The 19195-nt window shown below is 39.9% G+C and overlaps 1 protein-coding gene across 2 annotated transcripts in view; it reads left to right on the top strand.

Moving 5' to 3' along the window:
• The window catches only part of Fmn2 (formin 2), a 298406-nt gene that overhangs the window by 120779 nt on the left and 158432 nt on the right, over nt 1-19195 (top strand). For both annotated transcript variants that reach the window (XM_059280275.1, XM_059280274.1), the window contains one exon: nt 8491-8578. In XM_059280275.1, coding sequence (XP_059136258.1) covers nt 8491-8578 — 88 coding nt within the window. The remainder of the gene's footprint in view (nt 1-8490; nt 8579-19195) is intronic.

The raw sequence follows: 19195 nt of genomic DNA, 5'->3' as shown, positions 1-19195 counted from the left end.
TTTTAGAAAACTATATATTCTATGGAAAAGTGATTCTCTATAATGGGGGACAGGAACCTTTTTTTTTTTTTTAACTTAAAAGATCAGGGGTATATAGCCCAGTCCTAGAATGTTTGTTTAACATGAACTCAATCCCTGGAGCATGAAATAAAAAGTAAAAACAAAAAAGTGATACATGGGTAGTTTGATGTCTAACAAAAACCAGAAATCATTTTTCTAAGGTGTGAGGAGGACTTCTGGCATGGGTATACTAGTTGAGGCAAGGTCACCGGATTCACTATACCTTATTGCCTGTAATTTATCAGTCATTGTGCTGAGTATTGAAGTAAATTATATGACATAGTCTTCATATCTAGCAGTACATTGCCTTTATAAAGAATGCCTCCAAAATTACTGTGGCATGTACATGTTCTAGTAAGAGAATATAAGATCCTATGAGAGAAAAGAAGCTCTCGAGTCAGTCCTTAGGAGTTATATGAGAGGCTGGGAATGTTTAGAAAAAACATCTCAGATGAATAAGGCTTTAACTTTCCTACCCAGTGAGCATTCCATTTGTGCATTATCCTGATGTAGAATAAAGCAGATGCAAGGGAGCACAGGGCACCGGCAGAGTGAAGGCTGTGCAGGGTCTTCATCTGGGCTTAGAACTGGGATCCTTGAGGCTGCAAATGTGGAAGGAGGTTGCACCTGCTGGCTCTGGGGGGTGTGAGGTGGAGGCTCTAGTGACAGACTAGAAGATCGAGAAGGAGTCATCAGTGGAGTCTGATGTGTGACTGGATATGATCAGTGAGGAAGAATGAGTCAGATGTTCCCACTGGGATGACTGGGGATGGAGGATGGCTGACTGAGATGGATGGATGGCGACACAAAGCTGATATTTGTTTCTACTTCCTGTTGACATCTGTTAATTCACCCCAATGTAGGCATTGCCTGTTGCACAATGTCTGGCCTGGTGTTTAGTAGATGTATCAGTTAGAATATTGTTTTGGGTCCTTTGTGACAGAGGGGAAGTCTGGGCTGCAAATGTCTCAGCCTTTTTATTACTTCAGCCTCAGGACGGAATGTGATGGAGAAGATGGCTAATTCTCAATTTTGTTATTGAGCCTGGCTGTGCTTTCTTGCTAGACTCCAGTTTGGATGTTAAATGTTTCCGAAGGTACCTGTGTAGGTTTGGTGCACAAGGTGGTACTGTTTAGAGGTTAGGAAATCTTTAATAGATGAGAGGACTCAGTAAGAAATCTTCAAGTCATGTGGGACATGTCTGCAACTGGAATGCCTCTTTCCATTTCTTTTGCCTTCATATTGTGAAATGAGTGGTTTTCCAGACCTAAAAATGATAGAACTAATCAGCCGTGGTTGGACATCTACAAAGCTGTGTAACATAATAAATACTTTCTCTTTATAAATTTATCACCTTGAGTCATTGTCCTAGTGAATCAAAGCTACTCATACTCCTTGCAATCTATTATCCGAAATTTATTCTCAGGGCTATACTTGGTTGTCAAGTAGGCTATGGGAAATGTAATGTTAGCTGGGCAGCCACGACACCCAGTTTAAATGCCAAAGTTGTATGGCTTATAAAAGTTTTATAAGTAGGGTCTTAAATGTGACAACTGCCATAATAGTCCTTTAATTTGTAAAATGGATCTGCTCAAAATTTGGTCATGTTGAATTGAAGGAGGAAGGAAGCTGTCTAAATAGAAGGTTTTAGTAGACATTGACCAAGAATAGTTTGCTAGACAGAAGATTACACGTGGTTGGTGTTATTAAAAAGGCTTTGAACTGTAGAGAAAAGCAACAACAACAAAAAGAGCAGGAAACAATTGGATATCAAGGTCACAACTTATATGGGAGCAACCATGGAAGAGAGAATCAGTACAGTTCAGTAATTAGCAAAAGAATCTCAGAAGTAGGCACTGGTTTTGCAGCTCAGTGGTAGAGCCTTGGATGTATAAGGTCTTGGGTTTGATTCCCTAGTAAAGCAAAATGGAAACAAATCCCCCAGGAACTATTTATGAAGGCAGGAAGAGAAGGGGTAGGATGATATTTGAGGAAAGGGTAAAATTTTAAGGACAAAAATAAAAGGTGGGTGGAATCAGGGAAAACAAGGACAGAGGAAAGCCTGTGGAACACAACAAAAAGTTTTAGCCAACATCAATATCATGCCCTTATTAGGCTTCTCTCAGAGTATCCGCTGAGGAATGTGTTCTGTTACAGAAGAAAAATGTAGGGGAGGTTTTATTGAAAATGAGGAAATACACTCTGGGTCATAGTTATGTCTGAGGGTGACTTTATGTGCTCCACTATTCCTGTGCTAAAATTAACATTAAAATATTAGGGTGTGATTGCTACAAACAGTGAAAGAAATTATGTTAATTACTATAAATAGGTTTGCTTGTTTTGTTTTTACAGTTAGCGAGTAATGTGAAACTCATTAAATTAATGCAAGTACACAAACTGAATAAAAGGCCAAAGGACTTGAATATGGGGTGTTTATATTGTCTGGGGCATTGTGGTGTAACTGAAAGTAGGAATTTCCGACACCCAATGAAGATCTGGGATTCTGGCTTCTTGTTGCACTGTCTCTCTTAGTATGTTTCTGACTTGTAAACAGGACATATAGGTGTAGCATGTAGTTCCTTTCCTGAACCAGCAGTGAGACCTGCTCAATGACCAAAGAACCTTAGGCCTTACACATGATACGTTTGTTTGCTGACCATCTGATCCTTGCGCCCCCAAGTCCTGCTTTATCTTCCATTTTTTAAATTCAACTTGAGTCAGAGACAGAAAGAGAGGAAGAAGGAAGAGGAAGGACAGTGGGAGGGAGGGAGGGACAGACAGACAGATGAAGGGGAGGATATGAAGACACAGATGAGATATCTCTGTTCTGGTTAACAGTAAATGTGTTTAGTCATTTTTATGAACTTGTTAGGTCTTCTTAACCAGTACTGCCCAATATAAAGTACCAGCCATGTATGTAACTTTAAATTTTTTTTAGCAGTCATACTTTAAAATTTATTCAGAAGTACATGAAAGTAAGTTGCAGGTATTACATAGGATTCAGGGTTAAAATATTGTCTTTGGAGCATGCAGCTCACAAAAAATTACTGAGATCATTGATATTTCCCTTAAAAGAGAAATGAAGCCCGGAATCTTTTAGGTCTGTGCATATTTCACGTGCCTGGCCAGCCACATGTGGCTTGTTGTTCTGTATTAGTTACTGTGGTTTTAGAGACTTGGAACCTTTTCTTCTCTTTCTGCTAATGCTGGTTACAGTTTGTTACTTGCAGGTCTCCCATTAGGGCACTGCAGTAAGGATCTCTCTTTTATTTTGATGGTGAGAGACACTGGGCACTGGCTCTCATAGGCCCCCATGGTATTTTAGTATCATGCTGTTTTACTGTCTTAAGTACTGTTTGAAGGTAAAGCAAGTGAATAGGAAGTAAGACTCTCTTTTCCCTTGTGTTTTTAACATAGTCCTAGGCTTTCAAAGCTGCCTTCTTAGTTATATTTAAAATGACTTAGCTCGGCATGCACTAGGCTCCAGGTTCGATTTCCAGCACTAATAAGAAAATAGAAATGAAAACATAACTGGTGGGCAGCGACATGAAGAGTAATGTTCAGGGGTAGCCCCCTTCCGGACTTATGTAACTGAGGAAAGTACTTGGCACACGTCTTTTTCATATTGTGCTAATCAAACAGCAGATTCTGAGCCCCCAGTTCAACCTCTTGTGATGTTTCTGTACAATTATATATGCAATGCATACATTTACATATAAATTACTAAAACATAAAACTAAAAGGCCTCTACAAAACAAATACATACAAATCTTGATTCAGTACACCAAACATGACTCCATACGATTATGATAAAGGTAGCCTAATGCTTGTTCCCAGGTGCCGTAGTAGCCAAGTGGCACACAGCTTGCAGTCGCCATGTTGAGAAGCTTTCTGCACTGTGACTGTGGTTATCCTCACAAGGGCCACTTGCTGATGTGTGTGCCCCATTTCATAGATCAGGGCACAAGGTCGAAGGGATTAAGGGATTTGAGAGTTTGTAACATGCTGGGATTCCGATCCAGGCTTGCAGCTCACCTATAGAGAGAGGACTCTCCAGAGCTAAGGGAAGGTACCCTTTCCCAGCTTACACCTTCAGCTTATTCTATTTATTTATTTATTGTTTTTGTCTTTCAAGACAGGGTTTCTCTGTGTAACAGGCTGTCTTGGAACTCGATTTGCAGACCAGGCTGGCCTGGAACTCTCAGAGATCTGCCTGCCTCTGCCTCGTGAGTGCTGGGATAAAAGGTGTGCGACACCACCCTGAGCTGTTCCTATACACATGCTAGACAATGGCCAAGCTGTGTTGTGAACTGGCTGTGTTCCAGCTGGCCATCTTCCCTTTCTTCCCTTTACACAGGAAGACTACCCTGCTCACTTTTACAGGTTTGTGGGTGAACTGGAGTAAAACAGACGCCAGTGGAAAAGTCTAGTTTTTATTTTGGTCTTGTGCAAGTTTATGCCTAACTTTAATGGGCTGCCTATTGATTTAATTAGTGTAAAATTCTCTCAAATTCTTCTTATTAAAAATTTCTGTGTCTAACAACTCACTTAGGTAATGAGAATTTGACATAGAGTAAAGTCAATATTTAATGGTCTTCATGAAAGTTTGTGAATGTATTTCCAGTAGCTTGGCTACTCTATTATCATATAAAAGAAAACTTTGTATAGGCAGCAGACACAGACCACTGTTGATTCCTTGATGTCATAGCCATTCAGACCAACAATACTTAGTGCTCATTTTAAACCCATTTCCAGCTATGGAGCCTGTTCAGCTCTCGTAGGGTCCTGTAAGTGTTGACTGGGGCCATATTGTGAGGAGCTTTGGTTATGTTCTCTTCCATGGCCAGATAGTGCACCTAGTCAAAGCATGCCCATCACTGCTGACATAAAATGCCAGAGAAATAATTTAAGTCGAAAAAAAGAAAACATTTACAACTACCAGAAGACTTCTCTCCTAGTTCATAGGTGTCTGATTTTTTTTTTAATTACAGGAGCAGAGGGAAAGAATAATAACTCTTTTGCAAAATTAAATGCAATGATGCTTTTGTAACTGTTTTCTCCCTTATTATAGTATTGAAATTAATACTTCAGTGGATTGGGTGGACCCATGTAAGATAAAAGATGCCAAAATTTATTTGGGTTACATGTTCAGCTTCTCACAAGTTTCCCTTACTGTGATACATGCATTCCTTGCAAGGAACATTGCTGAGTGGCAGCACGTGGCCAGTTCCTCCACAGCTTTCTGAAGCTCCTGTTGCTGCTCCTGTTATTTTTCTAGGTGAAAAGTTGGCCCCATGGGACTGCAGTTTTTTTCTAGAATGTAGTAGGGTGGAAATAGGAGAACTTTGGATCGGCATCTTCCGAGCCTCACAGCACTGACATCATCTAGGAGCTTGGGTAGACTCTGGAATCAGCATCTGTTTGCAGAAGATCCCAGATAATTCAGTGCAGTTAAAGAGGGAGGCACATTGCTTTGTTTTACAGAGTCTGTGTTCATAATCCCTACAGCCTTCTACCTACTAGGGAAGTCTTAAGAAAACCATTGTTGTAAGTGAATTAACTTGATCTCATATGGCTAGGAAACTAAACCGATCTTTTTAACATTCTGATTATATGGCCTAATACTGTGGATTTCAAAGGTGTTACTTCTGTGTTTTCTACTTTTCGGCTAAGAGTCCTTGGGTCATCTGACTGTATTGTCTCTTTGTTGTAACTTTGGCCACTGGATTCTAAGAATATTCAGCTTGAGAACTTTGAGTTCTTGTTATCCAGGGTGTTGGATAAAGAAAGACAGATGAATTGAGCCATAATGCAGAGGTTGACTTTCGAACACTGACAGTCTGCGGTATCTGTTCTTTGAGAGTTCTGTCTTCTTCTGAATGTGTCTCCTTCTGGATGATGCCAGATCATTATTGATATCGTCTTACTTATTAGAATATAAATTACAGCTTGGAATTGAGTGTTTCTGAAATAAAATAGAAAGGGCGAGTTTTGGGAAGGAACTATGGAGCTTCCAATATGACTTTATAGAGACTGTTGCCTAAACACGAGGCACTCAGGTTCAAAAAGTAAAGGTGAAAGGTCAAGAAACAAGCAGATTCCAATGGTTTTAGAAGGATACTTGGACATAGGTAAGGAGGGTGGATGGGATGGATGACATTCTATCAGTGGCTCAAGAATCCCTAGGAGGATGTTCAAAATGGCGATGGTATTCCAACTCTCAGATCTCCTGGTAAGCGGGTGTTGCTTACAGCTCAGGAGCTTTCATTTGTAAACTTCATGGTGGTGATCATGAACCACTGTGTAAAGAAGACAGTTGAGAAAAACTGAGCCGGACTTGGAGAATCAATTACAGACTTTCTGCTTTGGTCTATGCAAAATTTAATATAGAAGTAAACATTGGCATTAAGATGGAGGGCACAGCTTCAGAAGACACAGGAGAATTGCCCTTGACCGACTTGGTTCCTGCCCATTATGCTGCACAAGCAGAGAGGGAAAGGTCTAGATTGATATCTACCTAGTTTTCAGCTTTAGTGGGTAGATGGAGGATGGTGGTACCCTTATTCCAAGATATAAAGGAAAGAAGGAGACATTGGCTGGACATTTGGGATGTGACTCTTAGGAGTTGATTTAGACAGAGACTATGTGGGTAACTTTAAAGGAGATTACTTTTAGCAAAGTAGGAAACTGCTGAGTGGATGAAGTATATATGCCATGTGAGAGAAATCACAGATTATAAAGAATAAAGCACAGAGAACAGGACTGAGGCTCATGTTGATGTTTAAGGTAAAATCATAATTATTTGACTCCAAAAGGAAGAATTATCAGAACTATGACGAGGAGATGAGCTGAGGGTGTGAGCAACATGTTAACACCCCTGGGAAGTAAAATGATACACCAATTCAAATGTGCCATTGCACTGAAGAACCAGAAAATGGTAGGAAATTTAACAGAAGTAGCACAAATAGGGTCCAGATTGCCTGTCCCTGAACTTAGAAATTGTTGTTTGGCAGAATATAACCTACTTCCTGTCACTGCATTTTTAATTTCTTAGCTCTGAAGGAGACAGTGTTATTGACAGTCTATTGAAGTAGTTAATAAATAATCACTTGAAACCAGTTTTTGTATCTCCAATCTAATAAACTATTAAAAGAAAGAAATTAACAATAAACTCATATGCCATTGTTCTTCCTCTGAGACCATAGCATCTCTTGTGGGCAGGGTGGTGTATAGTTCCCCATATTGGATGATTTTTCAGAAGGCTGGGCCTTCTGTAATCATGCTGTTTTAATGCCCATCTCCAATGCTGCCAGGAGAACAAGAGTACTAATATTGCTTTGAGGAATATTATTTACTCAGTGGACTTATGGGACAGCTGGATCTGATTATTTTATTAGTTTTTTTTTTTTTTTTTTTTTTTTTTTTGGTTTTTCGAGACAGGGTTTCTCTGTGTAGCTTTGCGCCTTTCCTGGAACTCACTTGGTAGCCCAGGCTGGCCTCGAACTCACAGAGATCCGCCTGGCTCTGCCTCCCAAGTGCTGGGATTAAAGGCGTGCACCACCACCGCCCGGCATTTTATTAGTTTCTTGACTGACCCAACTCAAACCAAAAGAAAGACAAGGTCGCTGAAGGTGAGAGCCTGTGAGGCAGCACCTGATTCTGGTCATTGACTGTAATCACCTTTCTTTCCTTTCCCTCAGTTTTTCTCTAAGCAGATTTGAAAGGGAACAGGAGAGTAAGTAGACTTTGCTGGAGTAAAAATTTCCTGAGCAGGAAATATCGGTAGTATGTATTCTTGGAGAGTGTAGTTCAAGCATGACTATATACTTTAGCAGCTTATTCATCTCTGTTTGAGGCGACTTGATTGGGATATGTACACAGATTCTTTCAGACTTTTTAGACAGCCAGACTTAGGGTCAGGCCAGTGTGTTCCTTCCAATATGACACTCAAATTCTTCTATTAATTAGTTGGAAAATTGTCCAACAAATATGGATCAAATGTAGAATGAAAGGAACTCCCAGCATAATGAGGAGCACCCATAAGACCCGACTACCTAATGAAGCACATTTTATATTTTAAAAAACTGATCTGAACTGGCAGATTTTCTGTGTATAGTTTTATTTTGCCCTTGTTGACCAGTCTTTCAAAATTTCATCTTGAAAAATTTTCAGTTAGTGTATACAATCAGATGTGTAATTTTAGTCTTCCAGAAGCTAAACTGATTTCCTAGACTCTGAGCAGTTTGACTTTGAGACTGATGGTGAATACTGGGAAGAAAATGGTGGATTTTATTGGTTCGGTATAGAAAATCCCAAAGCAGTAATGATGTAAGCTCTGCTCTTTAGTGGTTCTTCATGTAGGATTTTAAAATGTTACCAAGCGTATTAGAGTTTAAGTTAATGTTTCTCCTTTTCCTCTTTCTTGAACAGGTTGTCAAGTTGCTTAGCAACAAAAGATCACAAGCAGTAGGAATTCTAATGTCTAGTCTTCATTTAGATATGAAAGACATACAGCATGGTAAGTGTAAAACATTAAAATGCAGTCACTTAATACTAACATTTGGGCTAAATTTTGTGATGTTTGCTAGAAAGTTCTATTCATGCAGTTAGTATATTTCCAGTAACATGATATATAATTTCATGGGGTTTTTTTTCTCATAGGTTACTGTTAATATCATTTTCCTGCCTGTTTTATACCGTGTTAAAGGTCCAATTCTCACATGATGTTTCTATTCTGTGCTTTTGTGGTAATACAATAATAGCATAGACTGGGTAGCTTTTAAACTAAACAATGTGTTCCTTATGGTTCTAGACGCGGCAAAGTGAAGATCAGGACCCCAGCACAGTTAGGCTCTGGTGAGGGCCCAGTGCGGGGATTCAGAGACTCATTTTCTGCTTGTATTCTGCTTGTGGTAGAAAGAAGCCAAGTGAGCTCTCATGAGTTTTGTTCATAAAGAAACCAATCTCATTCCTGAGGGCTCTACTCTCATCAAGATCTAATGGACCTCAAAGACCCTTGTCCTTAATACCAAGACATGACCACAGGGAGGGGGTAGGGTAGGTTAGGATTGCAACACACCAAGAGAGGGGTCACAAACACTCAGTCTGTTATAAATATACTTAGTCTGTTGTTATAAAAATTTAAATTTTGTATCATACAAAGCACGACTCCTGCTAGCTCTGTAACTAGTTAGATCATATCTGAATGCCACCATGAAAAAGTTACTAATAATACTAATGTGAACCAGACAGAGAATTTCCTAGCCATTAAAAATATACAGAGAAGAAAGACCTAAGATAGAAGAGTTAGTTGAGCCTTGAGTCTCAGGTGCTTGATGGGTAAGTTCAATGCAGATACAAGCCTAAAATTCTATGCCAAAGTCGTGCCACCCAGTATGAGAGTTACAGAAGTGCTTGTTGTGCTTGTGCTTTTAGAGATGTTCTTAGGATTAGTGATGGCAATTAGTGAATAAATTGCCGTGCTTAGTGATGAACTGAAAACAGGTGTTTTGAAGAGGCTGAATGACCATTTGTCTACTGAGATGTATTTAAAGCGTTGGATGGAATACAGGGCATGTTCTCTTAGGTCCTCATGGTCCAAGATTCTGTAAGATGCTGAAAGAATGAAGCAACTTAATTTTGCATGTGGCTTTCTGGTAGAAAATTGATCATCCTTTTGCTAGGCATTTGGAGCAACTATGGTGTAAACCCTAGGTTCTTCTACCATAAAGAAATAAAATTGCTTTATTTATTATGTACATGGTTTATTTTATTAATTTATTTTGTGTGTGTGTATGTGTGTGTGTGTGTGTGTGTGTGTGTGTGTGTGTGTTTGTACATATATGTTCAGGTGCCTGTTGTGGCCAGAAGGGAGCATCATATACTTTGATGATAGAGTTAAAGGCACTTAGGAGCCACCTGACCTGGGTTCTGGGATCCAAACTGAGGTTCTAATGGTAGAGTAGTAAGCACTGGGATCCAAACTCAGATTCTAATGGTAGAGCAGTAAGCATGCTAAACCACAGATCCATCTGCACCCCCCCAGCCTCTGAATTGCCTTTTCTAATGTTCAACAAAGGTGATTACAAGTTATCCTTGCTGATTGGCATTATTGATGGTGATGTCTAGACACGTGGAAGCAGTTACTTCTTTTATGTTGTTCTAACATACATTTTAGTGGGCTTCTGAAATATTTCATGTTCGGAATTTGGGTGATTTGTAACATTTTTCTAAGTGCTTTTGGTGTCAGTGTTGTAATATTGTAATGCATTTTGTCTTATATTTGACACGTTTTCCTATGCTGTAGCTTCTTCTTCTTCTTTTTTTTTTTCCCAAGACAGGGTTTTTCTGTGTAGTTTTGGTGCCTGTCCTGGATCTCTCTCTGTAGACCAGGCTGGCCTTGAACTCACAGAGATCCATCTGGCTCTGCCTTCTGAGTGCTGGGATTAAAGGCATGTGCCACTACCGCCTGGCTATGCTGTAGCTTTTATCATATATATGCTGAGAGATGGTCCAGGGATGAATAGAAGAATTAAATATAAGGATTTTGAATCTCCCTTGTGCTGCCCAGAGCCTTAGAATAGATTTAAAGCAGATTGAGTTATTCAAAGGAATGCCAATTTACCTATTAAAAAAAGATGGTTTCAAGTATAACACAGAGCTTATAAATCATGAACATGGTTACTGGCTTTCTAGTTTGCCCATTTGTGAATGCAGATTCTATTTTTTTAGTCCTAAAATATCATGGGGTATAATTCATAAATAGCACTAGCGTGGCATGTCCTGTCAATTGATGAGTAACTCTTAATCAGAATTTTAGTTTTTATTAAATTGTTTTGATGGTAAGGAGGCTTCCTTGGGCTGAGACATTTGGGGTAATAGTCACAGAGAAGAACGCCAAGGCTGGCGCCAAGCAGCACTTGGTGTTTCTGAAGCTGGCAGATGTAGCCCAGTTAAGTCATAGAGTGAAATCTGAAAATAATGATATGGTCTTTTCCTTCAGTCAAATATTCAGCTCGGGTTGAGCTAATAATGAGAACCTTATGAACAAAGGAGTCCGCCTGACATCTGTGTCTGTGGTCCAGCCAGCGAGAGTTCATTGAAAATTTGCTTGCTTAACATGCAATTCGAACAATAACATGGCGTGAACGTCAGTAGTTGAAGGCTCACACAGAATTGTGCATAAGCTTTATCCTATTAGGATGTGAAGGGCATGCTTGAGTCCCTTCAAAGCCCTACATACCCATTCTTTAAAATCTTGGCTGCCTTCACATCTGAACAAGGAAGTAGCTGTACCTGTTTGCCTGCCTCGGTGTACTGTCAGGTAGGATCTCTCAAAGCTCCTACAGTAGACTTCACTTCCAGGATGTACCTCCACCAAGAAATCTACGGAAATGTAGCCGTCGTTGATTTTGGATATGAAAGTGACTACAGAATTTATCCACAGCAGATCTCTCGTGTCATATTATAGAAGGAAAAAACTAGGGTATCTTAGTGGGCTAGTTTTTGTTTTTTTGTTTTTGTTTTTTTTAATGTCATGTGGCTCATTAGAGGAGCAGATTGGCCATGAACTCAAGCCTCTTCATCAGGCAGGGCTGCACTTTTCCATCAGATATGTCTCTCCCCCAGATTACACTTTTCCTACTGGCAGTGCTGGTATCTCTAAAACGAAGTATATAGTATGGTCTTAAAGGTTACCCTAAATTATCAGAGTGGACATTTTCAGGGATGACATGCTATGGAGCCACCTTGCCCATTCAAATACTTGCTTTCACCTACAGACCGAGTTAGAAGTTGTGAGATAGACTCACCGCTACAAAAGGCATCTCGTAACTTTGACATACAGAGGGTTCTTTGTGCCTGCCTCACCTCACTTTTATTTTCTGGAACTGTTTTTTTTTTTTTTTTTTTTTTACCCTCTGTCAAAACACTAGAAAATCTGGAATTGACTTTGCTTTGTCATGATTGTAATTGAATGCCTTGTTAAAGTGACAAGGGTCAGATTAGCATTCCAGAGGTCAAGGTCTAATCATAACCTTAAAAAAAAAAGATTTATATGTTCTTAATAGCTATGTGTTTTGTATTTTGCTTGCACGTATGTCTGTGTACTGTGTGCAAGCCTGGGACCCCCAGAGGCCAGAAGAGGGAAGAAGATCCCTTGGAACTGGCATTATGGGGAGTTGTGGACCACCTATGTGTGCTAGGAGTTGAAACCAGGTTCTCTGCAAGAACAATTGCTTTTAGCTGCTGAGCCATCTCTCCAGGCTCTAATCAGAGTCTTGCTACCATCAATCACTAATCAGAGCCTTGCTGCCATCAATCATTGTGTCATGTTCTGTAAGAGTCCTATGTAACACTTGAGGCCAAAGGCAGAAAAAAAAGTAAGAGGGGATCCAAGCCTTTCTGTAGTCCAGGCTCCTGCCAGTGTCCTCTGCCCTCCACATATATACATACCATGGCACATACGGAACAATCCCCCCACCCCAACACACACATACACACACAAATACATGTAAAAAAATAATATTTTTAGATACAAGTATAAAATAGAAATAAAATGGAAATGTTTTTCTGCTACCAGATCAAACTGAAGCAGGCCTCAGAGATAATTTTCTTCCTATAATACTGATAAATATTAAACAAGTGTTTGTTGAACAAGAATAAAACCATTTAAAATGTACTTTGTAAATGTGGGGTTGCCTAACTTGGCCTTCTGACCTTTGATGAAAGATTTATTCCCCACAGATACAAGCACATCATGGAGGGAGAGTCTATGACCCTTTAATCTGCACCAGACATTTAGAAATCAAACACAGACTGTGTGTCTGGATCCTAAACCTCAGGCAACATCCTCAAATATCCAAGTTATAGCTCTTAGGCGATTTTTGACTCTAGAAGAAAGGAGTTTAGGTAGAAAATTCCCAGGAGATTTTAGCTAATCCACATATTTTGAAAACCAATTAAAGCCAATTGTAGACACTAGCATGCAAATTTTTGTAAAACATTTGGGTGGGCTCTGTGCTTTGACATTTTAAAACATTAATCTAGATGGAACTAGCTGAGCTTCTTGTGTTAGCTGGCTCTGTGGGTGTACTTTTCTTACATGGTGCTGGGCTGATATGGACCTTTAATGTAGGACTAATGACTGCCCCTAGAATTGAAGCTTGAACTGACTCGTGGATACTTTCACATTCGCTCGGCAAAGTTTGAATAGATTATAGATATTAGAGCAGGGGATACCAAATATATACTTATTGAAAGCTACACAGAGAAACCCTGTCTCGAAAAACCAAAAGAAAAAAAGGATTCAGAATCCTGCAGGGATGATGAGCCCAAGATATTAATGGTCTTGGTTCCTTCTGGTGTTTAATGTATGCCCTGTTTTAAGCGAACTAAGTGGATCTGTGGGCAATGAATGCTGGATTATGTCCTTTCTGAATGAAATTTCTATCTTGTTTAAACCTGATTGATAAAAGCACTTAAATAATAATGTAAACTACCAAGCCTTCCATAAAAATATGGGGTGAATTGTTTTGCTTCTCAATCAATATTATTCCTGTTGTTAAAAAGTTGTTTCATTTTTCATACATATTTTAAGTGTATATCTGTGCTTGTCTGTATGTGGGTATGTGCATATGAGTTCAGGTGTCTTTGCAAGACAAAATAATGTTTTATATTCTCCGGAACTGGAATTACACGTAGTTGTGAGCTACCCAACGTGAGTGCTAAGTTCACTGTAAGAACAATACATACTCTTGAATGTTGAGCCATCTTTCTAACCCAGATTGTGGTTATTTTCAGTTTTTTATCTTGGGGCCTAAGATTTCTTGAATACTTCGATACAGTTTGTGTAAGATATATTGTGTATATATGGATAGTTATATATGTATGTGTGCGCGTGTGCACACATATACACGTTTATATGCAGAGAGAAATATTATTGTTAAGTAGGATAGATATATACTTTATTTGTGTAAAATAGATGTTACTACGTAGCCCAGACTGGCCTTGAGTTTCTCACCCTTCTTCCTCAACCTAAAGTGTTAGGATTACACAAGTATGCCACTATACCTGAAAGTAGTGTGTGTGTGTGTGTGTGTGTGTGTGTGTGTGTGTGTGTGTGTGTATACACACATATATATGGGAGTACAGGCATTCATATACCATGGAATACATGTAGAGGTCAGAGGATAACTTTCAGAATTCGTCAATTGTGGGGATCTAACCCAGGCAGGCCATCAAGGTTGTGTGGCAAGTACCTGTTGAGGCATTTTGCTGGCCTCAGTAGTGTTTATGTTCTAAGAGTGTTGGTGGTCACACAATTTCCCTAGTTTTTGATTTTAGCAAAATGAATTATGAATTATTTTCACATATGTGAATTACCTGAGGAAAAAAAAATTTGAAGTGCAATCCTAAATGAAGTTTCTTGTCCTGAGAGGATCCAAGTTTAGATAACTCAGATACTTACAGAGAGAGCCGTCATGAATGGTGTGGCCTGAAGGTGAAATATCCTCCAGTGGCACACACATTTGAACCCTTGGCTGTCCCCAGCTGCGGTAGCTGTTTGGAATGGTTGTAGGCTCTTTAAGAGGATGGGCCTCAGTGGAGTGAGTCACTGGGGGTAGGGGTGGGGAGGCTTGGTGGTTAGCCATCACTTTCTGTTCCCTGTCTGCTTCTTGAGTGCAGACACCAACCAGCACCCTCCCCCCACTTCTGCCCACATGCCTCTCCTACTGTACTTGCTTCCCTGTATTTTCTGCAGTGATGGACTAGATCAGTTTTTTCATTTTAATGTTCATAACATATTTTTTGCTCCTCAGGACCATGGCTTCCATGGACTTTTAAAAATCCCCTTTCAAGTGTTAGGTAACAGTGACTACAGAAGAGATTGTGGGGCCAAGAGCTTAGATTTTGTTCTAGACTCAGTGTTTGTGACTGATTCATAGGTTGAAGCCCTTTCTCATTATGAGAGTGTTTGGAGGTAATGACCTTTATTTATTAGTTCATGAAGATGAGACCCCCTGTTACAAAATCACTGCCCTTCTACAGAGTAGAGAGACCAGAGTGTTCCCTGGACATTTCATCTCCCTCTCTCTCTCTCTCTCCTCATTCCCCACCCCTTGCTGTGTGACACAGCAAGTGGATACAGATGTGCAGCTGTCTGTTGTCTACAAGCTGTAAGTGAGCTGTAAGTGAGCCTTTCACACTGTTGGTGTGTTATGTTCTTACTTTTTTTTGAGATCGGTTTTCACATATCACACTTAGCCACAAACTCTGTGTAACAGTAAGGGTACCCTGTCTTGACCTCCCTTCTGAATGCAGGGATTACAGGTGTGCTGTATCATGCTGGTGCATGTGGTCCTGCAGATTGAACCCAGGGCTTCCCCAATGCTGGGAAAGTATTTTGTCAGTTGATTTACATCTTCAGCCTCCTCCAGCAACTAGGTGTCGGACTTCCCACCCTGTAGAATTGCGACAAAATAGATTTCTTTTGTTTAAGCCACTCAGTCAGTGGCATTTTGTCATGACAGCCCAAACTGATTGAGATGGATTTGAATTCCAGTTCTCCCACTAGCTGGTGAGTTGAGTAAACCTGGGGAAAAACATCATGCCATATTCTGATGCTCAGTTTATTCTTTATTATAAACTGTCCAAGATTTCTTATCAACACATAGCACTGCCCATATTGGACACTAAATCCCATTCCATTCCTCTGTCCTTCTTGAGAAATGATATATGTCTGTAGACCTTGAGTGTGTTTGAAACAGAGACAACACCTCCCCCTGCCCTGGTCACCAATAGGAGAGGAAATGTAGACTATTCTTTGTTGATTCGGCCCAATAGGTTTTCCTGTAAGCTTTCGCTGCAGACCTGGGGTGGGCGTAGCATATATAAGCAGTTCCTTCTCACAGAGTTTGGGAGCAAGAGGAGAGAGAAGGAGGAACTTGGAATTACAGTTCCAGGGGATCATGTCTGAGACCTGTTATTTCTATTCGCAGCCAGGGTTAGAGAAATGCCGAATTTAGTATGGGGCCATCTCCATTTGTGTTTTCTGAATGAAGATAAATATGAGAAATATTTACATCTGTGCCTCTTAGGAGTTGAGCCCAGCTGTATCTTTGGACGGTGGGTGTTTTATCTCTAAGGAGAGCAGTTTGTTTTGGAAACTTGAAAGGCTGAGGGCTGCCATAATTGTGTGGTTTCTTAAACATTGTCTCCATGCTGTGTGAGTCAGCGGCCCTTCACATGCATAGCTCTTGGCTCCGGGTGGCATGTGAAGGAGCAGTCAAATGGATTCTGGCTTTCTTGGGCAATGACTCCTAGGGTGGGATGGGAGAGGAGACTCTCTAAGTAGCAACACAGACAGAAGCTTCCATTTTATCCTACAACATTTGATTTTTCCTGGTAGGCACTGTGGCTTCAAGTTATGAGTAAAACACACCAGAACGTTTTCTTCACAAACACAAAAATTCTGGAAGAGGCCTTTCTGAACCCCTGGAGCTCAGAAGGGTTGTTATTATGGTGACATTTCACGTGTGTTTAGGTAACCCGCACATGGAGTAGTTCCTATACCCTGCTGGGCTACAACTGAATCATGTTTTTCATGCAGAACTTTCTATAAACAAGTTGTAGATTACAAACTCCAGGTCTTTTTTCTCATATAGATTCTAGTTTCCTTCTCAGAGACAAGTTTTTTTTTTCATTTGCCTATTAATTACCAAAAGAAAGTTTATCCACAATCATTTGTTTAGTTTTGTATGTAATGCTCTCAAAAAAATTAGGTTCAGTGTGGGTAATGTGTTTTCCTACTATGTTTTTCAGTGTCTGGTTGCTTTATGAAACTGAAGTTTACAAAGCTTTGCTTAGACATTGCTTCATGTCCCCTCTCCCCCTCCCCCCTTTTTTTTCTGACCTTGGAGTGTTTTGCTCACATGGGATATAGAATTTTAAGACCTGTTTATTATATTTATCAAGACATTAAAATCATAGTAAATGCTGGTGGATAGTGGAGTGAATGGTTTTCATTGAAATGCAAAGTCAGTTAGAAATAGAAATTTGAGCAGAGGTAGGCTGCAGGGAGCCCAGGGTAACCTTTTTTTTTTTTTTTTTTTTTTAAATCAATTGTAGCCTTGTAGTGGATGGAGAAAAAGACATGTGAAATAGTATGCTTTCATTAAAACTGACTTTCAGAAATTCGATATGAGAATATGCTTTAATTTAAAATAAAGTTCATTACCTAGAGTTATTTTTTACGAAAAGAAAGACCTCATATATCATTTTAAGTTACACATAGCTTATTAAGTCAAGGGAAAATAGCTGTTGTTAAGTCTTTTCTTAAAGGCTCAGCAAAAAGCCCCGAGATGATTTTTTTTTTTTAACGTTTTTATGATACTCGGAGAGTTGGACTTCTTGATTACACTTTTATGGGCAGAAGGAACATAAAACTTGGGGCTTGCTAAGCTGCGAATCTGTGTTCTTTCTCTTCCTTGCACTTCCTGTATGACTTAGGTATCATGTATTTGTGTACTTATTTTTGCTGTACTGTGGAATTTATCTGTGAACCTAAGCTCAGAGCCTTACTGCAGTGTAGGCCATGTTCACTCCATTGTTTGCTCAAATCATTGGGTGGAAGCAGAATGAGCTGGACCCGGAAGGGCGTGTGTGGAGGCGAAGCACAGATCTGAGTGCAGAGCACATAGCGAGGACATATTAGTCACATGAGCTTGACTCTTGAGCCACTATTTATGAAGGAGTGGTTGTCACAGAAACAATCCTTTTGTGTAATCCTCGAGGAAAGGTGGCATTTGGATTGTTATTTTGCGGAACTCAATTTGTGAGAGCATTACAAAAATAAACAAAACAAATGGCTGGGGATTCATGTTGTGCTTGTATACAGAAACTGGCTTCTTTGATGTTTTCTACACGAGTGCTTCTTCAACATGACCACATTTGAGAGGCTTGCAGGGCTTCTTGACTTCTGCACCCCATCATCTGATAGTGCTAGAGGTGAGGGACGACAGAGTGACACTGTGTTCTACCTTTTCTTTACTGAGCCACTCATGTCCTAGTCCCACATGGTGAATTCTAGAAATACAACCACAGTGATGCCTTGAAGCTCAGTGTGTGGACATGAGAGGAAATGGGTAAGGCACCACAGTGATGTAAGGGCATGTTACCTTGTGGCAGGACTGTGGTGATAGTTTGGATTATGCTGTTAATGGCCTTATTTCTTCCTCTCAATAATATAGAATCTTTACTTTGCTAGTAGTGTTTTCAGACCAAACGCAGTATATACATTTTAATACTATTTTTTTGTTTGTTTGTTTGTTTTTAAAGACAGGGTTTCTCTGTGTAGCTTTGCGCCTTCCCAGGCTGGCCTCGAACTCACAGAGATCTGCCTGGCTCTGCCTCCTGAGTCCTGGGATTAAAGGTGTGCACCACCACCTCCCAGCTTAATACTAATTAATTAAGGTTTTGTTGTTTAAGTTCTGAGGTGGACTGCATGCCAGCTTCTACGGAGTTTAATTTACATTCAGTTTTAATCAGACTATTGTGGGCACACAGGTAAGAAAATAAACTGCATAGAAAGACCTACCATAACCATGATTCCCTTTATAACGTTCATCACTTCTGTGATGGACTGCAGAGGAACTGTGTGCCACCCATGCTTGAACTGCTGGAGCACCATAATAGGCTCTTTACAGGACATGGGAGAATCTAAAAGGGTAGTTTGATAGTTTTGTTAATGACAATATGGACTTTTTATGAATTAAGTTGTAAAGAGAATTTATGAATTGAGAGAAATGCTGAAGGAGGTCATCTGCAAGGCCCTGCACATGCCTTTTTTTTTTTATGGTTTCAAATGTAAAGATAATTCAGTTTCTAATAATAATAGTCAATACCCACCATTACTATGTAGGCTAGTGACTGCTCTGTGATATAGGTAATTTACTTCTAGGATTCCAAATCAGCAAGCAATGAAGCTGTGCTATGGACTGGGGAAATCTAGATCCTGTACTAAGCTCTGAACTTAGGCTGTCTTCCTGAGAATTCTCAACTTAGTGATTGGATCAGAGGCTTAAGCTGAAAAAAAAAAAAAAAAGGTGCATGATCGTTTCCCTCCATAAGTTGTAAA

The sequence above is a fragment of the Peromyscus eremicus genome, chromosome 15 (genome assembly GCF_949786415.1).
Source record: "Peromyscus eremicus chromosome 15, PerEre_H2_v1, whole genome shotgun sequence".
Lineage (NCBI taxonomy): Eukaryota > Metazoa > Chordata > Mammalia > Rodentia > Cricetidae > Peromyscus > Peromyscus eremicus.
This window is presented reverse-complemented; position numbering and strand designations above follow the sequence as displayed.